This window comes from Montipora capricornis, chromosome 12 (assembly GCF_036669925.1).
Source record: "Montipora capricornis isolate CH-2021 chromosome 12, ASM3666992v2, whole genome shotgun sequence".
Taxonomy (NCBI): Eukaryota; Metazoa; Cnidaria; class Anthozoa; order Scleractinia; family Acroporidae; genus Montipora; species Montipora capricornis.
The window spans coordinates 3,081,169-3,108,911 of record NC_090894.1 but is presented as its reverse complement, the minus strand read 5'-3'; the positions used below and the strand labels follow the sequence as shown (position 1 = coordinate 3,108,911).

The window sequence follows — 27,743 nt, the reverse complement described above, 5'->3', positions numbered from 1 at the left end:
CATGCCTCATGATAGTCTTTTTTTTTCCTATCCTTTTTAAGCTTTGCGCCATGCTGTGGAAGTTACTTTGGTCTCGTGCCCATGGTCGCGAAGACAATGATAACCAATCAGGTGTCTTCCTTGAAGTAGTTGCGCATCATGACCAAGGGCTAATTAGAGGCTCATGTATGGTGGATACGTTCTCTCCACTCATTCTTTCTTACTCTTGGTCAAATACTATGTACTTATTGACTGAGAGGGAGGGCCGGACGGGAAAATATTTGGGCCGAGGTCATGGCGTACGGACCGAGCGCAACTCAGTCAATAAGCATTTTATCAAATGGGCTCTTTACACTGTCTAAGAGCACTCAGAAGATGAAGTTAGGACAAAAGAAAAAGCAGAAATCTGTACAGAAAATTTATAATATATTTGCTTTTCTGGCTGTAAATTACTTGGATGTTTAAAAGCGACGAGATCCCCTAAAATTGCATCGCACGCAGCAGCACGTGTTCCTAGTAGGGCCGTACGGCTTTTTCCGGCCCTACTCGAGCTAATGCGTACGGCCCTCATACGGGGATTTTCCCAATAGCGCGCGGGGCTGTACGGGCCATATGATAAATTGTCAATAATTGATGATTGTGACATTTATTACTTGCCGGTAACGGTCTTCTAGGACACGATAAACCAGCCTGTTGTCGTTTAATTGGGGTTGAAGTGAAGCGTGTTGTAAGAACAGATAAAAGGAAATTTCCCTAAATGTAATATCTAACCCACCAGCTCAAGCAATTAACGGACACCTGACCATAGCTCACTCTCATGGCACGACAAACGTAACACAGTGACGGGAAGTCTGGAAAAGGCTGGAATCCGGAACCCGAAACCGGAATAAGGATAAGAAATGTCGATTATTCAGATGTTTACCCTGGTTTCAAAGGTTTTTATTGAGCTGCGAAGCCTCTTCGCGACTCGTCTTCCGGGCTCTCTCGTGGCTAAAGAAACACCTCAGGGTATCAGATGTTTTATTTCAGCAAAAACGTTGTATATTATATTACACACTTTAAACTGCAAAACTTATTTTTTACATTGTTGTGATGACAAAGTTCATACCACTGGCATCGCTCCTGTTTTGAACGGCTCAAGTTACAAGAATGATTGACATTGAGACTCCTCCTTATCCCTTGGTGGAGTGGGAGTTGTTACTGAAGTCATGGATGAAAGGAGTCTAGAAAAGAAAAGGTAAGCACAAAGGAAAGTCACCTTATCTATTTATTTAAAATGTTAAGATAAACAACTACGAACCTTGCCTTCCAGATTTCGCCACAATGAAGATCTAGAAGAAACACAGGAAAGGTGAGCAAGTGTTTCACAATGATTCGATTCCGGTGTGGATAGCAAAGTGCTCTCATCGGAGTTGTCATAAATCAATTTTGCAACTCCGATATTCAGGTGGCTCTTGTTGCGGTAATAATCATCATGAATATCATAACTCTGATTATAGCCCAAACAACGGTCACTTGAAGTTGCAAAATTGATGTATGGCCATGCGGGTCAGAAAATACCCCGCAATACACTTTGCTATCCACACCGCTAAATAATTGGGAAACACTTGCTTCGTGTGCTCAAACGTCCCGCGTTTCCTCTTGATCTTCATTGCGTCGAGATCTGGAAGACAAGCTTCATAGTTGTTTACCGTTAACATTTTATTCCAATATATAAGGTTAATTTCTTTTGTGCTTATCATCTAAAACAGGAGTGACGCCTGTGGTGCGAACTTTGGTAGTCAAACCGTTCGCCAAATCCGTAAAATTCAGTTTAAAATAGAATGTTGCGAAGATATCGTTGACATCACTATTTGTCATTAATGTGCCAGCCAGAGCCACATTGGCTGTCAAAACAGAGGGTCTTTTGTTTCTGTGGTTGGCACATTTGAATAACAAAAGCAATGTTTGTAAACAGATGTCTTCCCTATATAACGTACAACTGAACAAAAACAACGGGTTATCACCGACCCTTCCTATTTGTATTCTGGTTCCAGGTCCATATTTTCCATACGCCCCACTGAATGACAAACCTCCAGTACATTGCGAGCGTAACTGCAGAATACCCTGCCATTTTGAAGCTGCACCTCTGAAAAGGCTGGATACGCGGATACGCAGTCGAAAGTACCACCCCTCCCCAAGTAAACTTCTAAGTAGTATGTTGTGAAGTGGATACGCGGACACGCAGTCGAAAATACCACTCCTCCCCAAATAAACTTGCAAGTAGTATGTTGTGAAGTGGATACGCAGATACGCAGTCGAAAATACCACCCCTCCCCAAGTAAACTTCTAAATATATTGTGAGAACCAAACCGCAAAATTTCGCGAGAGTGCTTAGGACTAATCACTGAAACGAGCGCTTAGGCTTAATCAGTAAACGAGTGCTTTCTTCTTCACACGATCTCGTGAAAAAGTGTTGTTAACCGAAGCGTAAAATGAAAGCTAAAATTCTACGAGAGTGCATAGGCCTAATCACTGAAGCGAGTGTTTACTAGGCTTAATCAGTAAACGAATGCTTTCTTCTTCACAAGATCTCGTGAAAAGTGCAGTTAACCGAACCGCAAAATGAAAGCTAAAATTTTACGAGAGTGCTTAGGCCTAATCACTGAAACGAGCGCTTAGGCTTAAACAGTGAACGACTGCTTTCTTCTTCACAGGATCTCGTGAAAAATTGTAGTTAACCGAAGCGTAAAATGAAAGCTAAAATTCTACGAGATTGCTTAGGCCTAATCACTGAAACGAGCGCTTAGGCTTAATCAGTAAACGAGTGCTTTCTTCTTCACACGATCTCGTGAAAAAGTGTAGTTAACCGAAGCGTAAAATGAAAGCTAAAATTCTACGAGAGTGCTTAGGCCCCCGGCTTAGGCCTAATCACTGAAACAATACGTGGAGTATTTTCCACTGCGTATCCGCGTATCCACATATCCATGCATATACGACAGAGCATTTTGAAGTATGTTACACGGATTTGGTATCCAGTTCCCATGTGTGATGTCCGCGTATCCATGTTTTCCACTGCGTATCCGCGTATCCACTTCACAATATAGTTAGAAGTTTACCTGCGAAGGGGTGGTACTTTCGACTGCGTATTCGCGTATCCAGCCTTTTCAGAGGTGCAGCTTCAAAATGGCAGGGTATTCTGCAGTTAAGCCCTGCTGGAGCGAGCAGTCTCACTTTCGCTCGAAAACTCGATCCGCTGAGAGAAAGTGATATGCGAGGGGCCAAGCCGCGAGCCGCGAGTAGCTACTCGCGGCTACCCCTCTCGCGTTTCACGTTCTCTCGACGGATTTCGCGCAACAAAGAGCCTGCTTGCAGTCGAAACCCCGATCGAACGTGGCAAGGATAAAATAATTGTGGAAATCGCTTAAATGGCCGCTATCAGATGGGAATTAGTCGACGGAACAAAGAAGTCTTTTTTATTTTGTTAGCATACTATATTATTACACCGTGAACTCGAGGTACGTGGTAAAGAAGCCCGACAAGACCACATTTGTTTACCACCGACAGCCGAGATTATTTATTTCCCGTTCGCCAAAACAACTTCGTCTGTCATCTGTAAATCTCAATTACTTGGTAACCAGTTCAACCATGCCAAGAATTCCGCGAAAGAAATTTTTCCATCTCCGCTGGTATCCAAGGTTTGCAAAGCGCTATCCAGCTGTGAATCGTTGCAAGTGCCCGCCTTGAATTTCTCGAACAGTAACTTGAATTCATCTCTATCAATAGTTCCGCTGTCATCCTTATCGTACTGCCTGAAGAGCTCAATAGCTTTCTGAACTTTATAATATCTTGATTTGTCGTCAATGTTCTTAAATCCCTTCTCTGTGCGAAGCCACGACACAAACTCATCGAAAGAAATATCGCCACAACCATCTTTGTCGACCATCATGACACAAGCGCGAGCTTCGTCTTCTTTCAACCCCAAATCATCTTTCAACAGTTTTAACATTTCGTTTTTGCCAAGATGTCCACTTCTGTCGGTGTCATATTTATGGAAGAGACTTTTCACAACGACATCGGGTACATTCGGGTTAAAATAACTCTTTCCTGCCTGCATGACTGGGTATTATGAGGAACACTGTTCGATCAATAGTGCGCCCGATATCAGCTGCGTGACAAGCCCCAACTCAGATATTTGTGAACATTTTGATCCGCGTTTACGGTAAGGGACTGGATTTATAATTGTAATTAGTTTTTTTATAACACGGCCCTTTTTTCCAATCTTACATGGGTTACATGCGCACGGATTTTTCTTGCACTTTGAACAATGCAAAGTTTGGTTTCCACCAAGAAATAACAATGAGACCTTTTCGTTCAAGCAGGTGTGCTGATGAGGGGTCGATATTAAAATGCACTTTTGTCATCAAACATATTTTGTTGTATTGCAGTTTTATCGAGTATCCACTTGATGTCGTCTAATTGTCGCAAATTAAATATCATTGGTTGAAAGAGGAAAATAATCTTGCTTCTAGTGCTGCACGCATTTTAATTTAGCACATATTTTTGCCGTACTCTTGACAAAAACGACGTGAAATCACTAAATTTGTGGAGGGTGTATAAACTGCAAGTTGCAGGAAGCAGGTCATTGTTTCACCATCGCTGAAAAAGCCCAAACCTTTCCTAATGCGAAAATTATGCCTAAACAATTGGCCTAAACACTATGCTTTAGATGATATTTAAGCATCAGGTTAGCATTTTTGTAAACTGTTTGGTTTGTTTTAGCCTGCGGAACGCAGAGATATTTCCGGCTGTGGGCCGGGAACGACAGCCGGAAATACGTGTGCGTTCGCAGGCTTGGTTTGTTTCAGTTAAAAATGGTAAAACAATGACCTACAACCCTACCCTTCAACATGCACTCAACATCCTTTGCCAAATTTGAGGTTTTGACGACAACCCGAGCTTACAAATGAGAACCTTTCATTCAGCTCTATTTTTATTCTGACACCGCTCGTACCAATTTATTTTTAGAATAATACGTCCACATTGTACGATGTGAAGGAGATGCAATAATCACGAAAGACTTCGATATTGCAATGATCTATCATGAGGTGACTAAGTCCTACTCATTATAAATATTCATGAGCGAAATAGCTTATCAGGTCACCGATAAAACGTCACGTGAATCGAACGGTTACAATTTAGGGTCAGGGTACGTCACTGTGCACCCTGCTAGCAGAGCCTTTCTTTTGCTTGCTCGATTTGACGTTCTCGAGAAAGGCTCTGCATGAATCGAGTAAGATCTCTATCGAATATGCGCTGCATGTTGCCAGGATACAGTCTCGAACCCAAGCCTAATATGCCAGATCTCGCCGCCATCTTGGTTTTTCATGGTACAGCGGGCTCAATTATAACCATCGGTTTTGTCACTAAACGGACGCTCGCACTGGAAAAAACCGGTTTGACGAGAGAAAACAAGATTGACTAGCCCAGAAGTTGGGGCTGCGGCGGCTTCAAAGAGTTGACGCGATTCGGGCAGAGCCTACTTTTCTCCTTCTCAGTAAAGAAAAAGACAAATGGAGGCTCTGCTCGCAGGGTGGTCACTGTGCCGCAGGCAAATAATAACACCAGCGAACGCAAAAGGAAAGAGACCTCTGCTAGCAGAGAATCATTAACGAGACAAGCAGCCTTATTTGTCTCTACCGAAGAGAAAATTTATTACTTTTCAAGACGGTCCTGCCTTCGCTTTGTTTGCTTTATACCAGCACTATTCCATTCCCTCCCCTCCCGAGAGAGACACTTACTGATCTTCCGGGTAACATCTGACGATTTGCTTAGTGGCCTGTTCGCAGGGGCGAAAGGGAGATATCTACGTCCACTCTTAAGCTTTGTACCTTTAAAAGAGTGAAACCAACAAATTTTATTAACACCAGATTGTACTCGTCGGTGGGGGCTGTTTCCGGGGTCATGGACGTACACATACAATGTGAGAATTGCCATGGCAAGTTTAGTAAAGTAGTAGAGGCATGAATCCCCACGGTGGTAGCCTGCGTAGCTGCAAGCCTCTTTCCGCCACGGACGGCAACCGGAAGTTGGCTGCTTTCCTACGGCTTTAACTTGTCTTGACACCACTACATTTATACTGCTAAGTATCTTTTCACGATTAGTTTAAAAATCCGGGAGAGAGAGCACTATCCTGGCGTGGGAAATGTTTACTCATGGTGACGAGTGGTAGTTCGTTAACCCTCGCGGTTTGGAAGCCGCTCGCTCTCATCGATTTATTCGCGCGTGTTCAAACAATCTCGCCAGCTTGCAAAGGATTTGTCGCCGGTGTTTCCGGCACAATTTCCGATCACATGGAACTTTAATCGCTCCCCTCTCATCAGTCTCCCAAAAACCAAGGTTCCCGAGAGAAAAAATATTACTCTGCATATCTCGAAAAAAGTTTTCATTCATCAGCTTCGTACAAGCAGCTTTAATCGAGATCAATAAACAACCTGTTGACACGTTGAAGATGCACAAAAATTAATAAATGAACCAATGGAAGTAAATTTTTTCCAACACCTGTAACGTCTCTAATAAGGGTGTCCAATGCAATGATTGAGGTCACTTTTGGGTGCTTACAATGAATGAATCCCTTAGTTGTGACTAACCCACTTAATTCTACTTTCGGCGACGGCTCTTGCAACTTGCCTCGCAACGATTTTGGCCGTTGCAGGGTATGTTACACTGTAAAATGTTCCGTGCAACTTGTCCCGCCACCATGTCGCCTAAATATTGCGAGACAAGTTGCACGAAACATTTCACAGTGTAACAGCGCCTTTAAATAAACCTATCGAAAACGAACAATAATAATAGGGAGCTTAAGCAAAGACAACGGCGACGGAAACGAGAACGTCATCTCAAAATATACATTCGCGTTATTGTAATCGCTTCGTTACTATTTACTATTTCAACTTTTTTAATATGACGGGGGTGTGGTAGTTCCTCAAAAATGACGCTGGTAGGAACGGCGCTCAATTTAGGGCAGAAAATGAAAAAATATCCTCAAATAATGACGTTGTCCATAAAACCTCAAATTTGGCTATTTCACGTTGTAGTTTTGCTGACGATGGCAAAGAAATGCACAAAAGTGAAAGACGCACGTGCAGGGCCGTGCAAAGCTATTGTTTTTGCCTACTAAATATACAAATTTGTAACGTTCTCGTTGCCGTCGCCGTTGTCGTTGCTTAAGCTCCCTAATTATTACGACTCGTGATCAACAACAAACTTGCAACGCAATAGTAAGCATAACACACTTCATCAACCTCTTCCGAACAAAACATTCACACAAACCTTCAGGATGAAAATCAAACTGTTTCCAATTTCAGTGGGCAGTGTCACACTACTTAAGACTTACTTGAAAGATGACACAATTTTGTTAAACGCATCTTTGCATCAATAGAGATCAAAACTAAAAGCTACACTTTTCAATACTAAGAACCATATAAGAGCCTCAAAGTTCTTTGTCGTCTGACGCTAACAGACACGAGAAAAAAGGAATGAAACTTCACCGTGGAAATGGCTCAGAAAATTGTCTAAGATTAAAGATAAATAGTTCACTTTGATAAAACTGACTCGTCTCCATTCGACCAAAACAAATCAAAGAAGCATGGCCTCTATCAGGTGAGTGACAACAAGAATACAATCCTGCTAACAATAAAATAATGAAAACTCCAAGAAAAGAAATACCTCAGCTTACAGATACATTATAACCTTTAAATAAAACCTGCCAAAGTTACAATAACAGTCAGCATCAACGCTGTCTTCATACTCCTTAAAGACAAAGTTCATACAAAACCACAATACTATAAGGTGTACTTTAGCCTCCTTCTTAAGAATGACTGCATAATTACTGAAATCAAACAGGCCATTTCACAGTTCATGTCTCCCTCGTCTTCAAAGCGAATTTAAGTGCGAAGTTCTTCTTATGAAAATTTGTTTTTACTCACATGTAAAGTAGAACTAATTACCATCACAAAACTTCGCATTTAGACTTGTTTTGAAGAGAAGCAAGACGTGGACTCGCAAATGGCGTACTAAGCCTATAACCTTTTGACAAAAAAAAAATCATGAAGCACCTCAAAATTGTCTAAATGACAATATTTAAAAGTAACCGAAAAGAGGTAAATATTATCTTATTTTTAAATTCAGGACCACTTCCCAAAAACTGCCAAAAACGTTAAGGGGGCTGTGGTACATATTTAATTTAAATAATTTGACATCTTTCTTTGGTTAGCTCGCAGATATGCCTTCCCAGTGTGCTGTAAAAACCATTACGGCTGCATTCAACAAAAATCAACACCCTTATCGGCAACTCCAGACACCGCATCGAGTTATTACAAGCTGTAATACTATCATCATGTCTTAAATAGTATGAGATCAGATAATTTGCTTGACTTGTGAATAGCAGTTGGAATCACCATTTATGTAAGGGTGCCTCTTCTCTTTAATTTCCCCGTTGATGGAGCCACTGAATTTAAACCCATTTTCCAAGTGAGTGCGCATATCTGATTTGGGTCCATTCTCTAATTGATGATTTACTTCTCTGGAATGTTTGTGCTCAAGTAACATATGGTTTTGAGGTTTTAAACCAACACAGGCCCTGACAAAAGAAAAAAATAATGCACAGGAAAATACAAAGTTGACTCAAGTTGACGACACCTTTGGTAAACGGGTTAAAGTCGCCCTTGTCACACGGCGGCCATATTGTCCCGGGAAACCAAAAAAGCTTTGTTTTACCACGCCAAGCCTCGCAGTGGAAACCACGGGGTGAGGTTTGGCGTGGTAAAACAAAGCTTTTTTGGCCTCCCGGGAAAATCTGGCCGCCGTGTGACAAGGGCGAATGGTTTGGACTAAAATAGACATGAATTGCTTTTGTATTTATGTGCTTGCAATTGTACGCACTGTTGTAAGTATACAGCTATGAAGGAAGTGTTCAACAAGAGGCAAGACTAGAGCTATGAAAGACAAACAACATCACAATAAATTACGTGTGGGTTGACAACTTGCAAGGCTACAAGGAAGGTTTTGATGTTGCATCACTACCTGAATATGTTTTCTATGCAGCTCCTTTGCTTGAAGAGAGCATTGACAACCGGAGTGTCATCAGGAACAAGTGGGGCCTTGAGGAGGTAGCTGAGAAGAGAAAGCACTGGATGGAAAGACTGGAATTCGTGGTCGCCAGCTACTTTGAACTTGATTCTCTCACAAATCTCGCACAGGATAACCAAGTCCAAGATAATCGGTGCAGCCAGCAAGGAGTCCTTTGTTTGGATTTAAAAATGGGACACAATGGGATTAAATAAATGGAAGCACGAAACAAGAACACCAAACAAAAAAGAAATGGTCTCCTTTCTGTAATGAAATCGCTGTTCTCCTTATGTTGCCTAAGGGTCTTGTTTAATTAGCCCATTGACTCCTGGAAGAGAGACTTAATTTTATGCTGTCTAATGCCAGGCGTTTAATTTTTACACGCCAATGTTCCCTTTAAGTATGTTCCTCATCTTCATCAAAATGTTCCAGTACTCGGCTGTCTCTACTAAGGTGGCCTCATACACTGTAAGCCTTTTTAGAGACATCACTGTCAAGCCGGCCACTTCTACTGGAGAGAACAGGACAACCACAACACTGGGGACTCTATCCCCTACTCTTTTCGAATAGTGTGTGGGTTCTTTAACGTCCCACAGGGAACTTATGAATATAGAAGATATTTGCGAGACGGGGCCCTACGGTTTATAGTCCTTATCCGAGAACACTTGAAAGTCTAACCATTTGCAGATATCATTGCAAAGGCAGCACCTTCTCCTCAGTTATTTTAAGATCCTGAGTGTTGATTCGGTTGGGGTTTAAACTAGCCTCCCATGCAGACACTCTTCGGGCTTCGACACGCGTTCCTCCCCCACGAGCGTCTGCTGGAACGAGCCGGAATTTACGTAGACCAATCACAACGGACTTTCAGTTTCTGGAAGTGCGCTTTACACCCTGAGAAATCTTGCGTACGGTCACTGCAAGAAGACGGGCTTCGTGTGTCCGAAATTTAAAATCTCTGACTTAAATTCTTATCAAAGAGAAACTGGAGCGTATAAATTTCATGCTTTGGCTTAGATGTTTCCAGCTCTTAACAAAATGAGCACGGTAGAATTCGTATGGTTGAAATATTCCCGTGCGATTGAAACCTATTTGTGGCGTTCGCATAGGATTGATATCATATTTACATTTCTTTCCGCTCTATTTCACTGGAGTCGTTTCGTTTGAATAACCCCACTTCTTCTAGTCCTTCTTGTAGTCCTTTTTCGCAACACAAAAACATTAAATATTTTTTTCAGACACGATCCCCGGCTTGCCAAGGGTAACTCTACCAGGAGTGAGATCCAGGCGGTAACACGCTGTCGGATCTAAGGAACACAAAAGCCTCCTCGACACATCAAGGCCAGACTCGGCTTTCCTTTTGGACTCTACGCATGAGATTATATGATGATGATGATGATTTCATCATTTACCATACACATGATGGTATTTACAGCTTGTATGCAGTGCAAAGAGACAAAAATATTGTCCATCCAAAAGGCATTCAAATAAACTTCACCATACGAGAAAGGATGAAACCAATTATTAAATAATATTATCATAGCCTGACAGGGTTGAATTGAGACCAGTCAGGTAGAAGTTAACCGACAAGATCAACTTAAAACCCAGTTCATGTTACCACAAATCTAGGATTGACTTTTGAGGACCAACTTTCCAGAATCCTCCATCCACCAACTTACCTCACAGGTGTTATGCAACACAATAGTATTGTGTCCATGCATGAAGATCTCCGAGGTGTATTCATCCATTGCTCGCTTGCTGTCGCCAACATAGGGAACATACTTGATAACAACACAGTGGTCTGGCTTTTCACCCTTCTCATACAGAATGTTATTTGACTCTACCATGTCATCCACAACATTGCTTTTAGAGATCTGCAAAAAACGTACAGTTGAAAACATGCTAAACAAATGCAATGGCTGACTAGAATCTTCATAACACTGTTCATAAAAACTAATGAAAAATACTAGATCTTAGCACTGCTTTGCTCGATGTGTTCCCACCCACCCCCCTCAAAGGCAAGTGTGATTCAGCTCAGTACAAGACTTCCACTGATTATTCAGTGTGACTGCTGCCTCCAGGAGGGGGACAGAGGTTGTGTTGCCATGGTTACCTCCTTACTGCGAGCTGTTAGTGCAACCGCCACAGCACTGTAAGGGACATCCCTCCAAGCTTATAAGTGCCAAAGAGTTTTAATGAGTTAATCTTGCAAATGGAATAATATTCACCTCCTTTGATCTGAACTGTTTTGGAGCTGAAAGGTTCTTGCCATCATTGTTTCCAAGGTGATTGTAACTAACAATGGACACAGGCTGCAATGGAGACAGTAAGTAAGAGAATTGTAATTAAGTCTGACAAATAAGAGACAATCCAATAAGCTGATCATAATGCTAAGCAAATTCATGCAGCTGACCTTGAGGATTGGAAAGATTTGCAATAATTTGTTTTTTTTTTTTTTGGCTAAAGAATTTAATGCAAGATTTTCAAACAAAATTCATTACCGCAGGACACTATGAGTCTAAAAGTGAAAGCAAAATTAATAATGTTATGGGGTACCAAATTAGTGGCCTTAAAAACGACTGAGCTCTTTGGACATTAACCTAATATCCTATAGCAGGTTCTAAGGCTTTATTTTAAAACAAAAATAGGGAGTATTATTGTGTCCAGAGTACATGGAGTATTTCTGCATGCCAAATTTTGTCTTTAAAAGCACTGAATGTAACTCGAGGATAAAAATCGCTTGCTTTTACTTCTACGTCATTCCCGCGCCACTTTGGAAGGACTAAGGAACAATGGATTATAATAGAGTGACTTTGCCCCCCCCCCCCTCCCTAATAACAAGTTTCAAAGGTTTAAGAAGGAAATTTTAAAACATCATTGGACACTAAAAACCCAAAAACCCTCTATCCTCTGAAATGTCACTCTTGGCAATCACCTTATTTAAAAGGAAACAATTCATTGATATGCTAGATTAACAGCCACTTCAGGTATTGAGGTTAGGACTGGACCAAAGTGGGAAGGAGAAATAGAGCCAATTTGATTGGCTGATGCTACAAAACTGTGAGACAACTGCGTGTGCATGCATGAGAGTACTGTGGAGAGTAAAACTATGTACTTTGTAAAAATAATGATTGCAGCAGGAAACCAACAACAACAACAACAACAAAAAATGAAAGACATTATATGTACACACCTTCAGACCAGCACTGACTAAAAAGTCAACAAGAACAGATTTGATCTTTGTTTGTCCAGATTTGAAGTCGTCCCCACCAACAAATGTACCATGCTTTTTGGCAAGGGCAATTACCCCTGGGACGTTTGTGTTTTGGGGTGATCCATTAATGTACGAACACTGAGAATGAAAGAGGCCAGGTTAAACGGAAAACTCTAGCTTATTTTTTCCTTCTCATACAAGCAAACTCTACTTCAGAGTCAATGGGTTATGGATGAATAACCAGGGGGCAACACTGGACAATTTAAATGGAATAAAAAGATTGTTTCTAACTGGGAAAAATCTGAGTATGCAGAGAAAACATTCTCATATCAGGGCACTAGTTCAGGGCTTGAAATTAACAAAAAAAAAAAACCAGTCGCAATTTTGCGACAGGATACAAACATTTAGTCGCAAAATCGTTGTGCTGCAGTGTGTTGTCAGTGGTTTAGTAAAACAAAGTATGAACCCGCAATACTTGTGTGTAAAGAAACCGCTGAAAATGATTGACGGAATGGAATTGTGCGCGTAACATCACAGCTAAATTATGCGACAATTACAATATCTTCACATAATTTTGTCATTATTTTATTTATTTATTTTGGCAAAAGTAGCAGCGAAGTGGCAACTACTGGCCCTTTTGTTTCGAAAGGGTGAAGGTGAAAACAAGTCGCAAATTTGCGACTGCTCCAGATATTTTAGTCGCAAAGGCAATTTAGACTGCAATTTCAAGCCCTGTAGCTCTTTGAAGGGCTCTTTGAAGTGCTCTGATTCTTAAATGAAATGAAAATGTGCCCAAAAATGCATTCAAGCAGGGGTTTCATTGAGTTTTAAAGTAGAAGGGACCTTGTGATAGAGTAAGTCTGGCTTTTGATCTTGAGACTTCCTTTGAGCAGGTACTGTACTCAGCATAGACAGGTGCTAGTACCCAGATCCCGGCGTCCAATAACACTCCTGATTCAAGGTACCCTCTTCCTTATTATGGTAAATTTTTATGAATAGTGAAGTCACCTTTTCCAAGATGCTTGCGACAGCAAAGATTGTGGAAGGGGACACTTCATTTTCATTGCGTGCAATGGACTGCAACAGGTTTTCAGCAGTATCATTTAATCCTTCAGTCTGATCACAAAACCGCTCAGTGTTGGCTGTCCAAAGAACAATAACCTAAGAAAAAGAGGAGGAAACTAAAAATAAATACCGGTATATTTTTCATTCCGATATAGTGGTTAATTGAAGGTATTTTCTTAACCCCACCTTCCCAGAGGGGCCCCTCTCCACCTGCCCACCAAAGTTAGCCTAGACCTACCTTGTCAAGGCTATTTTTTTTCTTGAAATCACGGATGTCTCTTCTAATTTGCTCCAACATTTCTTGCTTAGTTCCTGACAAAACATTGTCAGCACGATCAGCCTGATTGGCTGCAATAAAGTCGGGGCAATAAATTGATGGCCGTGGCTTTAGTTTCTCCAAATGTGGCCTGAGTTGACGCTGGAGACCGTAGTCCAACACTTGAGCCCTCTCAGATGCATCCGCCAAACTGAGCGATGAGATGTCCCAACCTGAGAAATATAAATCAGTGGTTAAGACATGCCACATTATAAAATGTTAAGAAGCTGCGTCATGGCAGTGCAGTTAACTATGTGTCGTTTTACCACTTACTCGCCCCTTCTCGCTATGCAACCTAACATTAACTCAGAAATTATTTTTAAACAGCACAAACCAAAGCTTTGTGACAAAAGTATCTGTCAAGCATAAATAATTATAAGTGATAAACAACAGAGATGAACAAGTTTTGAAAAAAAGTTAGGCTGAACAGTTTTTAAAAACCAAACCGCAATCCATTGTTATTTTTGCACATCCACGCCTCGGTCCTTTTGTATAAATTTTGCTGTTTTATCACCAGTCAAACCTTCCTTTAATGTTCTAAGTAGTTATTTTTACGTTTCGCTTAATTTGGTTGCCAGTTTCCAGTTGGTGAATTGGCTAAATGCTGCGACACAACCCCTTTAAGGGTGTGGTATTCTATCGTTTCCTAGTAACATTGAAGTGTACAATGTACATGTAATTCTGGGCCCAATTACATGGATTGACCTTAAACAACTAGGCCCTGTTGTATAATGGGTAAATGCTATAACAATATTGGCAATGTCTGTGTATATAGCAGCCGGGTTCCTGTTTTGATTTTGTACGCTTTGGGTCATGCGACCCTGCATTATCTGTATGCTTTTTTTTTTGGCTTTTTTTTAGTGAGTTGTTGGCCATTTTGTAGCTGTCCTTGAACTGTTGTTTGGATTTGACAGAGTTTGGGGTATTAGTAAACAGTTAAGGTTACGCAAAATTGTTCATTAAATTTTTTTTTTTTGTGGATAGGTCCATCCAGTCTGGTTGCACAGTGAGTAACAACAGTCAAAGGTTTACTTTTACCAATAGCGTTTTTCACAAAACTTAATTCCACTTGGAAGGGTAAAGCCCACTGAAACCTTTGGCCTCAATTGCAACTTTCCATGACAAGGCGAAAAAAAGATTCACAAGTGAAGCAAGCCAAGCGAGGAACTGGGGAAGGGAAAGGGTGGGGGAGCCTGGAGACATGCCTTTCATGTCACTGATCCATGATCTACCAGATCTTGGTATCATGATCTCATTGGCCAAAGTGCTCAAATGTTGACAGACTGAGGATGTTGAAAGATGATGAAGCACAATGTTAACAACTGAAAGTCACGAACGCGTTGTGTAACTTCACAAAAAGAAAAAAAGACATCTTCAGGGGTTAGGCCCTAGAATGTCGAGATTGAGCAAGCGATACAGGCTCCTTTGTGAGTGTCGAATATTTTGAAACCAAAGTTCTGAAAATCCAAAAAAAATTTGCACAAGTGACAAATTTGCATATCTCCTGCACGAAAACTCATGTGCATCGTGTTGTTGACTTTTGGGTGCATTCATGCAAAGACTCCTTCATGACGTCAACTTTTTGACAGTTTGATGGACTTGTTGACATTTCAGGCATTCAGGGTGGATTGGCAGCATATAAGGCATGTCTCCAGGCTCCGCCACCCCTTCCCTCCCCCAGTTCCCCACTCGGCTCACTTCGCTCACCAATTTTTTTTTCACCACGTTCCTTTTCGCGGAGCCTGGTCCCAGGCTATATAATAATTGGTTTACAGGTCACAATAAGTTACTTCAATAACTTTTAACATTATAGTTTTTATTATTCTAATTTTTGACATTTCACCTATTGCAAATCCCCAAACCATAATATTATCAGCAGCATACACTACAATACCCTTGGCCTAAATTGGAACTCAAGGATCTGCAGTGTTATGAAGTATGCATCAATTTTCAAGTCTGAATTATCTTAATACATTCATCAACTATTAACAGATCAGATAATCAAAAACTTACCATCAAAAACAATGTCATTGGGGTGAACCATTGGCAGAAGATCTTTCATTGGTATGTACACATCTCCATCAGGACCAGTTCCCAAACAAACTGTGGAGGACTGGGTAAGAGAACCAACATAGTTTGCTTTCTGTAAAGAAAAGAGAAGACTTTTTTAATTATAATAAACAAGTTGTAAAATTTGTACAGAAGAAATTTACCAGATCCTATGGTAGAGTCCTTTTTAAACTCTTCTGGTGAAAAAGGATCTTAAGAGTTGTTGCCAAGCCAGTTCACCTGAACACTGGTACCATCATTTAAATCAGAGTTTTGATGCTTCCTCATTAATATTGGAAAAGCAACTAAAAGGTTCAAACCAGACCACAGGCATCCATACTCCTGATTACAACTAGACAAGTGACTCTGCCTCAACTGCTGCGCTAGTTCTCTTTATAAGATGACTTTGATATGTCACGAGACGATGTCACTTTTTTCTCACATGCAGTTTTTAAGATCATCTCATCCAGCGGACAAGAACAAAAAAAGCAACTCCCACCACAATGCCAATACGATCTTAAAACCTAATACCAGCATCGCATTCAGGAAAAGTCACCCTCCCCAACATCTTCTCTACCACAATGTAATCATCTCCAAGTACTCAAAAAGTTAAATAAATAACTAAATAAACAAATAAACAAACAAAAAATATACCACAAACACTTGGAAAAGTAACCAACTCAGTGCCGTGGTATTAGAGAGATAAGGCAGTGACAACATCAACACCAAAAAAAACATTTAAAGTAAGAAGCCTGTGACACATAACAATAGCCACTGCCATGATGTTAACAGGGCTGTCAGTCGTAGCCAGCAGCAGGCTATTTTAGCCGGCGAATAGAGTGAGGCGCACTGGCTACTTACAAAAGTGTACAGGCTTGACAATGACTAACACTATAAACAAAGTCAAAAATGGCTGTCTACTTTCCTTAAGTAGATAGCATCTTCAAACCATTATCCCTGTGTTAGGGATAAAGCAACAATCCAAATTGGCGTACAGTAAGAAATTGAAAGGACATCTAGCAGGATGATACTGCATGGCTGATATTCCTAATGGTCAAAGTTGTAAAACTGCAGGGAACACACAAAGCGTAAGAATGCGCTAATCCCCAATCATTGGAAGAGCTTCTGACAAGGTGGGCTGGTGCAGTACTCGGGATTTCAATTAAATTTGAAGTTAGCATCTGGTTTGAGTAGAGAAACCGCTTGTTCTTGTCATAATAATTTTTCACCCTTTCACTCCTGAGCCAGCCTGAACCAGCCATACTTAGTATTTTACTCTGTCTAACGCCAGACGATTCTACTCATCAATGGCAAACCCCGGGAGTCAATGGGTTAATTAATCTTAGGGTGCGTTCGATTGACCATATTACGGAATAAGAATGCATGGAATATAAGGTAGAAATCCTTCGTTTTTTTATTTTGATTCACATAAAAATTGTCAAACATTCGCTAAAATGCTATTTTAAACACATTTTTGTTGTCCTTGCTGCTTCGAAACGCGCCAAACATACCGTTTTCATCATCACTCCACGTATTCTTATTCCGGAATAGGGTCAATCGAACGCGCCCTTAGGTTCGAAAAAAAATCTGTCTTTAGTTACATCAATTTAGAGGAAAAAAACAAGCCATATTCTAAGTGAAATAGCAGAAGCTTTTCGTCGGCTGTCAGTACTTTCAGAAACCGCTAAGTACACCACAATTTGGTCACACAAGAACCAAATTACTCAATTTTAAATTGACTCCCAGGAGTGAGTCTTAACAGATTTTACTCTGTCAGTCAGGGTTCGAGATTGGGACTAATAAATTTTTTGTTTTCACCTTTGCTCTTACAAGACAAAAGGGTTAGCAGTTGCCACTTCGCTGCAACTTTTGCTAAAATAAATAAAGAAATGACAAAATTATTTTGTTTCTCGCCCTAAATTTCCCTTCAATCTGAAGATTGCGTAAATGTACCATAATTTATTTATAGCTGTGCTCTCACATGCACAAGTCCATTTCTTCGATCATTCGTCACTTTTAGTGGTTTCTTTACACACAAGTATTGCAGGCGCATATGCAGTGCAACAAATTTTCGAATAACATTTGCTACTAAATTTTTGTATCTTGTCACAAAATTGAGACTGGATTTTTTTGTTAATTTTGAGCCCTGTTCTCCCTTTAGGAATTTGAGAAAAAAATTCAAATGGTTTGAGAAGAGAAGCTGCTATTGGAACATTCATGAGATTATTTTCTGCACTTTGTCAGAAGCCCTGGTATCCATTTCAGCCCACTTGCATACTTGGCCCAGCCCTTGACTAATTTAAACTAAATAGCCAACTTTCAGCTTTTTCAAAATGGCCCTTTTAAAGTAATGGCTGTGTTTATAAACCCAGATACACTGCCCAAGTACAAGTGTTTACAGGGCACTAAATCAATGCTCGAAATTAGCGGTAGTTCGGTCGTCTCAGACGACCAGAAAATTTACTGGGCGACTAGTTTTCCGTAAAATAAAAAGGTTGGTTTCCCGAAGAAAAAACGGACAACCCAGCCCAAAACAGAAAATGTATTTCTTAAGCAGTATTTGACTCACTTGACGGTTTTCTGTGCTCAATGTCTGATAGTAGTGTGAAGTTGACAATAATTATTAATTTTCCACAGTTGAGCATTTTCCCGTGTTTTGAATATCTATGGCTTTGACAAAAAATTGTCCGATAGGAAAATGCATGTAGCTGGCAAGATTGAAGACTCCATTTTTAAAATGCTCAAAACCCAGACTTCCACAAAAAAACCACAGGTGCACATTAGAATTATGGGATACTCAAGCTCCCCCTTTATGCGATTGCTCAACACGGTGCGCATTTAGCCGTAGGGGATTTCCTAATGGGCAACCAAGCATTTATCAAGGCAACCAAATTTCCGGTTTTCGTTGCCCGGCTTTTGAAACAGGGACAACCTGGATTTTTTTTTTAATTTTGAACACTGCTAAATGTAAACACACTCTTTTTCAAGAACCTTTCCCCAAAGTTCTACTTGGAGTAGACGTGGAGTTGACATGGTCCACTGCTTTGTGTTTGTGTTTAACAACATACAGGCATAAAAGAAATCAGGTACCTAATGTAACGCTACAGAACTTAATGCCTTTCCCTGTTTGTTGTGCTATTGAAATAAATGGATGGGAATTGTTAAACCTGGTAGGTTAAATGAAGAGATGAATTTTTTTTCTATGGTGACTGGGAGTACTTGGAAAAAAAATCCTGATGCCCTTAAGCAGGAATCAAAGCTACAACCTTCTGATTATTAATTTAGACGCAACAATAATATTGATTATAGATCATGACAATCGACGATCAAGGACAATTGCAATAATCCCATGTTTCATACATTTTAAATGTTTTCCAAAACTCGGCAAAACACACTTGCCCCATGCTAGGTTTTGCATTTTGTATTTTATTCACATTTGATAGTGTGTATTTCATATGGGAAAAAAACTTACCTTGATGGTTCTCTTAGAAATTATTCTATATTAGTAGCTGGCCGTAAAATACATTTTTAGATCTATTTACTATCATCAGAAAGGTAACAAGAGTAGATGAAAGCAAAACTTCTCATTGTCTCGCTTTCATGTTGTACACAACAAACATGGCGACTTGTACACAGGTGAAACAGACATTTTTTTTATAAACAGATTTTCTGCTTATAATCGATGATCGATCGGTTGGGTCAATTTGATTATTTCCAATGATTGATAGTAAAATCTCAGACCATTTCCATCACTAGTGACAGATCGACTCTAGATCTGGCAAAGAAGCAATCAGATTTTTCAGAGTACCTTAAAGTCACCATTGAAAAAATACCATTTCTTCAAGGTGGACATTGTTCATAAAACCAAATGCCTCGTATTTTTTATGCTTTTCCTGCAAACTGCCAGTGTGAACAAGCCCAGAGACTTTTTAATCAAACATTTGAATCACCAATTTGAAAGAGTAGACTTTTGAACCACCATAGGTTGCTTCAGATGCACTTTCCTTGAATGCTACACTTCACTTATGTCCAGGTTTGCACGCAGCTGCAAAATTTGTAAGAGCTGAAAATAAGGAGACAGGTCCCCAACTAGGACTCATGATTTTTTGCAAAAATTTGAAAAAAGGGCGAGTCTTGTTGGGGACTAGTCTTCTCTATCTTTTCAGTTGTTACCACTTTTGCGATTTTTTTGCCAAATTCGTAATTGTGTGCAAACCTGGACACAAGGCTGCTGCCTAAGAAAATTTTTCCGGATCCCTTCGGGCTTCCAACATTAAAAGTTAGTAGGCCGAATCATTTTTTCAAGAACCCAGAATTAATTAATTAAAAGTGAGGATGAATAACTTTGTGATAAGTTAGGCACCCATTTGGGCTACTTGTTCAGAAATTTGGTCACCTGCGTTCGCAAGCAAGGTGCCCCAGGTGACCGGGCGACCATTAGGCAGCAGCCTTGGGACATATCTCCTACACCTGGGATACACATCACGGAAACATGCACAAAAAAGAGGAAATGTTACCTTTACACCATGTTTTGTGTCCCAAGACAAACCCAACTTGTTTGCAAGCACAGCAGCAGTTATGGTGCACCCATTGTTACCTCCCCATCCTACCAGCATACATCCAACTTTGGGAACTCGTCTTTCAGTTCTGAAGGTATACTGCTTCTCAACAGGATGTACAGTATATCCACCTTTGGAGTTACAGGCCACCTTTGTTGTTTCATAGATGTACCTGCTCTCAATGAAGTCACTTGTGTACTGGACATTTGGACTATGAACTTTGAATGTTGCCATTTTCCTAATATATATACAATAATAATGATAATTATTATTTTTCACCATAATTGCTTCAAAAATGAACTTAGAAAAAAAACAATTGCAGAATGCACTCATCACATGGTTCTCACGCTTTTCAAAGAGTAGGAAAAATTAAAGTCCTGTAAAAGAATATCTTGGGGAAGAGTGGATGAATCAAAAAACTTGATGATGTTGTTTTGAGACAAGGAAATGATCCTGGGTCACAATGGAAGGCCAGTGTTCTCAGCAATGCCACAACCCTGCTTCCCTACATCCCTGAGAGTGAGGCTCTAAGATCTTCCTCTGTCAATGCCAGACAAAAATATTCTACTCCTCAATGGGGATGCTTCTGGGATGAATAGGTCAAGTGATTGTCCCAGCTCGTGGGCTAAGCAGCTAATTAATGGAAGAATTCCTAGAAAATATACATTCCATGCTTGTACCAGATTCAAGCAAGCCTGAGATCTTTACAATGTTGGTGCAGTGTTGAACTTACAAAACCAAAGTTTAAAAAAGGCTTGCAAGGCATTACATAATCAACTTGATTGTTCAATTGCTGATAACATTCCTGTAATATTTGAGCAAGGAAAGCAGTATTGAAATACAATGTTATAAAATTTAATCAGAAACTGCTAACAACAGATATCGAGTCTACTAGGATGTCAATAACAATGGTCAGGAAATAGGTTGCCGGTACATGCATTTGTACAAGTACAGAACATCAATAAGTGGAAAGGAATCCACGTAATTCATAAAAAGAAAACTGTGAATTAATGCGATATTGTTCAAGACGACCATAACAATATGTGTAGACTTACATATTGCTCCACAAAGGAAGGCAGCGCCCTTGCAAATGGCGTGAATCAGATAAGGACTTTCAAAAAGAAAACACTACCTCTTCCTTTTCAATAACAAATCGTGTAATCGTGTAATTCGGTACTGGACCAGATCAGAAGAAAGCGGGTGAAAGAGCTCAATTATACCGGTAAAATAACACCGACCGCAAAGCAGCGTCCACACATTTGGGTCATGTAAGCTTACCTGTGGCGTCGTTTACTAATGCAAAGTGCTCTGAACTTTCCACAAGAAAGCACATCTGATACATAAACTATATATGTAAATGGTACCTTATGGAGGTCATTTCTCAGCATTCAGTAATTTCACTATGGAAGCACATCACGCATTTTTCACGTTGCATTTATCACGAGAGCAATCATCAAACATTGTGTCCTTGCCGAGGAAATTAAAACTATCCTTATTTAAGAATTTGACATTAGCCATAGTTTACATCCAAACTATTTTACGGAACTGCCTCGCTAAAATTAGTCACTCTTGATTGGGCTTAAATACTTTTAACCTTATGGACCATTAAGATAGTTTGTGCAGTTTACACGTGTGACACAGAACAACACGTCGAAATTATCCGTAGCCGATTTAATTCTTGGGTCGAGCAAAGGTCGTTCCGCCTCAGAGGTGTAAAAAATTCAAACCAAGAAAAGCAATTTCTTGAAACTTGGCTCAAATATTCATTCACCATAATCGCCATGTGGCTGTCTACTTGTGTTAACGTAGAAAGCTCTCTGTGACCAATCTGTTTAACAGGTTTCGCAGACAAGATGCCACACGCCCTCATGCAAAAATAGAAGCTAAAAATAATGAATGATTTACAGCTAACTTACCTCGATTTCTTCACTTGGAATCGTGAACAAAATATTGACGGTTTCTTCCTTTAAATTCTCCTAAAAGAATAGCATCCGCGATAAAAATGACATACCTGAATTCCAGTGGACATTTCGAAAAGCAAAAACACTGGGCACAAATGCATTTTAAGGACATATTGTCAACCAATCAAATTAGCGCGCTCGCTGGTTTTCACAGGATTAAAAGAGTTTCGTCTGGGGTGGGGTGGGAAAATTTGGCCATATCTGTCAATAATTTCTAACCAAAAAACCATAAAATATAGCAATATGCTATTCTAAAAATGCGGTTAATTTGGCTGTGCACGTAAGGTAAAAAAAAGAATGAATGTGAAACATGGAAAAAAATTTCATTCAATGAAAACATCGTGTTCTCCTCCATTGCAAGCTCACGCCTTCAATTCCTTTACCCGCCCTCACAAGCAGGGTAGTGACCGACACGTGCATTCCTCATGTCTAACAGTTCGTACTATGTACAATTGTATGTTTATATAAAATCTTTCGCGATTTTTGCATCTCGTTTGCGGGAAAAATCCTATAAGTAAATACGAACGGGCGGTTTTCAAGTAGTAAAATAACGTTTCAGAACTCCAACTGTCCGTTCGAAATGTTGTTTGATAGTAACCATGTCTATGTTAATTAATCGACAACCTTTATACATCAAACATGCAAAAACAAGACTAGGACTTCATTTAATCGTTTAAATAAAATACACTTCAAAAAGTAGTCGATCCTGTTTGGACAAGACGATTACAATTAAATCAATACTTAAGTTGCTATGGCAATGACGTCCCATTTCCTGTTGTCACGGTCGGCTGTTTCTGTTCAAGTCAGAAATACGAAATCATTCGATATCATATGAAAAAGTCCTGATGCGAACTTTTCACTCTCTTACCGGCTGAACTGCAGAATACCCTACGCGGTACGCAGAAACTAATAAATTCAAGTTGAAGCAGGTAATTTATTCAAAACAGTATTTCTCGTTCTTAAAGCGTGACTCGCGAATTAAGTATAAGTGATCAATTGTGAATTTTACGGTTAGATCAACTACATTTTTCACGAGATTGTGTCAAGAAAATAGCGCTCGTTGCAGTGATTAGGTCTAAGCACTCTTTAACATTTTCGCTTTCAATTTACTATTTGGTTAACTACACTTTTCACGAGAATGTGTGAAGAGAACTGCACTCGTTTACTGACCCTTTACTGATTAAGCCTACAATTGTAGGCATTCGTTCCAGTGATTAGGCCTAAACCCTCTTTAACATTTTAGCTTTCAGTTTACGGTTTGGCTAACTACGCTTTGCACGAAATCGTGTGCAGAAAATAGCACTCGTTTATTGATTAAGCCTAAGCGCTCGTTTCAGTGATTAGGCCTAAGCACGCTTTTAACATTGCGTACGCGTACCACGTGGTCAGGTAGTTAACATACCTCGTCATCTTGGTTTAATTCTTTCTCCGTACCGCGTACCGCGTAGCCAGCTTGTATTTAATTCTTTCTGCGTACTGTACCGCGTAGCCAGCTACTTAAGATACTTTGCCATCTTGAATTCACTTTTTCCGCGTATTGCGTAGCCAGCCCTTTACAGCAACGGGCTCGATGTGGCGGGCTATTACCTATGTTTGTTGTAAGCAGCTGCAAAATTTGCGTCTGTAAACGCGTCGTTCTTCAAAAACATAACAAGGACTTCTAAGATCTACGACGGCCACGGTCGACGAGTATCGGACGAGAAACGACACCTCAAAATATAAGTTGGCTCTATCAAAAGTCTCTCGCGATTATTCAGTCTCGTTCATGTCTTACAATATGGGCGAAGTACCCTAAAAATAAATTGGTACGAGCGGTTTCAGAGTGAAAACATAGTATGAAAGATTCTCTGGTGCGTGCTCACGTTGCCTTCAAAACCTCAAATTTGGTGATTTCACGTCGTCATTATGCAGAGGTCGAGGTACGCAAACATAATTGCTACAATCTGTGCTGCACGTGCAGGATGATTATGTATGCTCTTTTAACCAATGATACTTTTGTTTTGTGGTGTTGTCGTAGTAGTAGCCTTCGTCGTTTCTTTCTTACGTCGTTTCTTTTACACGACAGTGGAAAAATGGCACGGGTCCGATAAAAAGTGGAACGGTTCCAATCATTTTTGTAAAGAAACAGTGAACTTTTATCCATTTTGACTCCACTATCCAATCAGACACAACACGACTAACTCAATCACCACATGGGCATGTAGGACAGCAAGCGCCACAAGCCGGTTTATTTTGCTAACCATATGCATACAAACTCCGCTCTAGCATAACAATACAATACATAAGCATACTTAATGGTACTGAGCTCCTAAAAACTTGTAAGGAAAAGTACACTGGGCACTTGCCGGATACGAAAACCCAAAACCCTTCGGGAATGAGGGAACGTATTCTCCAAACCCTATGCAAGTGCCACTACCCTATGGAGGCTAAGGGGAAAATTTAACAAAAAAGTAGGCGAAGAAAGCTGAACCTAGACGGATTCAAATCCCTAACGGCTCACTATTTGTACGACAAATTACCGATAATCCCCACCGGACAGCCGGACCCAGTCCTCTGGTCCGTGCCGTCAAAATATCCATTTCTGCCAATTTCGCAGGCTACAACTGTCAGAAATAGCATGTTCCGCGACGGGACCATAGGCGCCTATGGTCCCGTAGCGGAACGGATAAAGTTTCACTGTTTCTTTACAAAACTGATTGGAACCGTTCCACTTTTTATCGGACCAGTGCCATTTTTCCACTGTCGTGTAAACGCGCCTTTAAACTCTCTTATGGTGGCCAGGTAATATTCAGAAACTCCCACTTCATCCGGGATGGAAATGGACAACAAGAAGAAACGGTATCTAATTCTACTTATCTCATATTCAATCATTAAGTTCAGAATGATTGCTTTTGCTAGTTAACGTAAAGATTTTGAAGTTTCTAGAGGCAAATTTTCGCCAGAACTTTTTAATGTAATTTTCACGCCTGGGTGGTCGCGTGACGATGTAGATCACGCACACTGACGACATAAACAGTTTCACTGGTGACACAAATATTCGCCTTCATAATTATCTAAAGAACGTTGTCTTCGACCAACGAACACTTTTTCTGAATTCATCTGTTATTGACTTACACGATATGTGGGCGTCCATTAAGACATTTTTGGTTAATATTTAACTACCCTGGGAAATAAATATCCGCTCTTCAGAGCCAGCTAGCAAGAGATTATTTTTCGAGGTCGCCAGCCAGCATCCATTATTTTAAGGCCTTTTCCAAGCCAGGAAGGTTTACATTTCGCTGTGGGCGCCAGCCAGCGGCATTTATCATGTTGAAACCCTTCCCAGCCAGCGATAGTTATTGGAAATTTTCGTTTTGCCAGTAAATAATGCTCTAGTTTAGTTTTCTGTGCAGCAAATGGACAATAGAATTACTAGGCAGTGATTTCATTGGCTAAACGTAATCTTCTACACTCCTTTGAACAATACAATTGACCTCCCTCTGTGACAGACAACTGCAACAACCACAACACCACCACCACCACCACCAACAACAACAACAAATAAACACAGCCCATTGAGGGGAAGATGTTCACTAGCGAGAGGCTTCAAACAGACTCACATCTTACAGAATTCGATGAAAATCCGAATTTATAACAAGCAGGGGAGCAATCAAATTGATGGGTGCTGTGTTGGGAGCTTCAGCGTGACACATTTCAGGGGCACCCAACGAGAATGTAGTTCAAAATCACTTAAAATAGCATTGTTAAACGTATTTTAGTCTTTAAACAATAGATATGCATACTTTTATCCCCTAAAATGTTTTCATCTGTTCGGATTTCCTAGCTGAAAGTCTAGTGATCCGAAAATTATAGGGATCAAAACTTACCTTTTCGAAAATTTCAGCCGGAAAAAAGGCTCCCGAAAATTCTAGGTGACCTTTTTCGGGTAAAAATCCGTTGAAAATGGGCAATGATACCAAGTTTTAGATGATTGAAAATGCTAGGACAGGCAGGCAAGCAAGAAATTTGACAACAAATGTTCCGAAAATTCTTGATCTCAAATCGTCTTCCGAACAGATATTTTCCGGTCGGTCGCAGGACTTGTATTGCGTTGATGTTGGGTTGAGATGAAAGTTCAATCTTTGTCAATTGATTGTGATGTGGAATTGTGACCGTGGGAACATTTTATCTAGGAATATTTGACTCAAATTGGTGGCACCTGAGAATTTGGTTTTCAGCCTTGGGATTTTATTATAACCGTTGACAACCACGAAATTGAGAAATGGCTCAAATCGCGTCGGATCTGGAAAATAACCACACAGGAAGGTAATTACCCACGTTGGCAATAAGGTTAGGATTTTTAATTGAGAAGGTTTTCATATAATTATCTTCTGAAGCTTTTTATTGGGATTCCCAAACAAATCCTTATATTTTTGTCGGTCGTGCTCATTCTGAGCTTGGGTCACCTGTGGTTGAGCCCTAACCATGCACGGTTCGAGCAACCCAGGCCTGGTTGCTGGGATTTTTAGCTCGACAAAGCGTATTATAAAGACAGTTCGTTTCGACCTATACGACGTGAAATCTAAACTTCACATCCCATAATGCGTCTCCATTCGGTCGCTGGCTTTGGTGTCAACAGAATACATGTAAATTGTAGAAAGATAGCGTCTTGAACCTCCGATCGCCGGTTAACCGCGGAAAATGAGTGTTCAAGGTAGGGATCATGCATTTCCTGTCGGGTTATGATCGTCTTGAAGATAATTTGAGTCCTCTTTTCTTCATATTATAGTCACAAAGTGGACGAAGTTCTTCATACAAGCTGGCGTACCAAACGGACCTGCAAACAAGTAAGCTGGGAATCATATACATTTATCATTGATCACAGTATCGATCCGGTCTTTTCGGACAATTTTTTTGTCTTTTTATCGCGTCTTGATAATAATGACAATCACTTTAATTTATTTATTCAACCTATGCAAGGTTTATTTATTTATTTATTTATTTATTTATTACAATACATTGGCATACATGCGTTGTACGAGTGAAAAATATATGTAGGCCAATGTATGAAATTCAAATCACCATTACATTCACGTCTGTACGTTACACTAACTAAAAAAATATAAGGTTATTTCCTGTAGCTCGGAGATTGAAATATGTCCAGGTATTTTGCTAATATGTTTATCTATGCCTTATTATTATTACTATTATTATTATTATTATTATTATTATTTATTATTATTATTGTCATTATTATTATCATTCTTCTTATTATTATTAACATGATGAAGCAAAATACTTTTTCATTAAAACCTCTTAACTTGCTCTTTAAAAGAACTTAAGCTTGGAGCTCTACAAGTGTTTTCCAGTAAAAGATTCCAAATATCACCAATTCTATAAAAATAACTAAATTTAACCCGTTAATATTGACACCTCAAACACTCTAGGAATGCCCCCAGTTAACAAGTAAAATTGTCTGGCATTAGACAGAGTAAAATCTCTCTCACTACCAGAGA

General features: G+C 40.0%; 3 protein-coding genes across 8 annotated transcripts in view; 1 reads left to right on the top strand and 2 right to left on the bottom strand.

Moving 5' to 3' along the window:
• Positions 1 to 3,413: 3,413 nt before the first annotated feature.
• Positions 3,414 to 4,317, bottom strand: LOC138026441 (calmodulin-like protein 3). Its single transcript, XM_068873799.1, has one exon. It carries the CDS (start codon positions 4,073 to 4,075, stop codon positions 3,581 to 3,583), a length of 495 nt encoding a protein of 164 aa, XP_068729900.1. The 5' UTR covers positions 4,076 to 4,317; the 3' UTR covers positions 3,414 to 3,580.
• A 2,089-nt stretch (positions 4,318 to 6,406) lies between these two features.
• LOC138026440 (inositol-3-phosphate synthase-like) lies at positions 6,407 to 22,354 on the bottom strand. Of its 5 annotated transcripts, XM_068873797.1 has the most exons (11): positions 22,204 to 22,220; positions 21,566 to 21,620; positions 20,246 to 20,525; positions 15,693 to 15,822; positions 13,602 to 13,852; positions 13,307 to 13,459; positions 12,278 to 12,436; positions 11,313 to 11,396; positions 10,764 to 10,958; positions 9,043 to 9,260; positions 6,407 to 8,599 (listed from the first exon to the last, which is right to left on the bottom strand). In XM_068873797.1, the coding sequence occupies exons 3-11, from the start codon at positions 20,519 to 20,521 to the stop codon at positions 8,377 to 8,379; spliced, it is 1,689 nt and encodes a 562-aa protein (XP_068729898.1). In that variant the 5' UTR covers positions 20,522 to 20,525; positions 21,566 to 21,620; positions 22,204 to 22,220; the 3' UTR covers positions 6,407 to 8,376. The 5 variants fall into 5 exon arrangements, with proteins under 5 accessions (XP_068729898.1, XP_068729897.1, XP_068729895.1 ...); XM_068873796.1 differs by lacking the exon at positions 21,566 to 21,620 and having other exon boundaries at positions 22,204 to 22,354; XM_068873794.1 differs by lacking the exons at positions 21,566 to 21,620; positions 22,204 to 22,220 and adding an exon at positions 21,652 to 21,895.
• A 4,463-nt stretch (positions 22,355 to 26,817) lies between these two features.
• The window catches only part of LOC138026130 (uncharacterized protein C19orf47 homolog), a 9,411-nt gene continuing 8,485 nt past the window's right edge, over positions 26,818 to 27,743 (top strand). For both annotated transcript variants that reach the window (XM_068873335.1, XM_068873334.1), the window contains exons 1-2: positions 26,818 to 26,941; positions 27,017 to 27,074. In XM_068873335.1, coding sequence (XP_068729436.1) covers positions 26,929 to 26,941; positions 27,017 to 27,074 — 71 coding nt within the window. In that variant the 5' untranslated portion in view covers positions 26,818 to 26,928. The remainder of the gene's footprint in view (positions 26,942 to 27,016; positions 27,075 to 27,743) is intronic.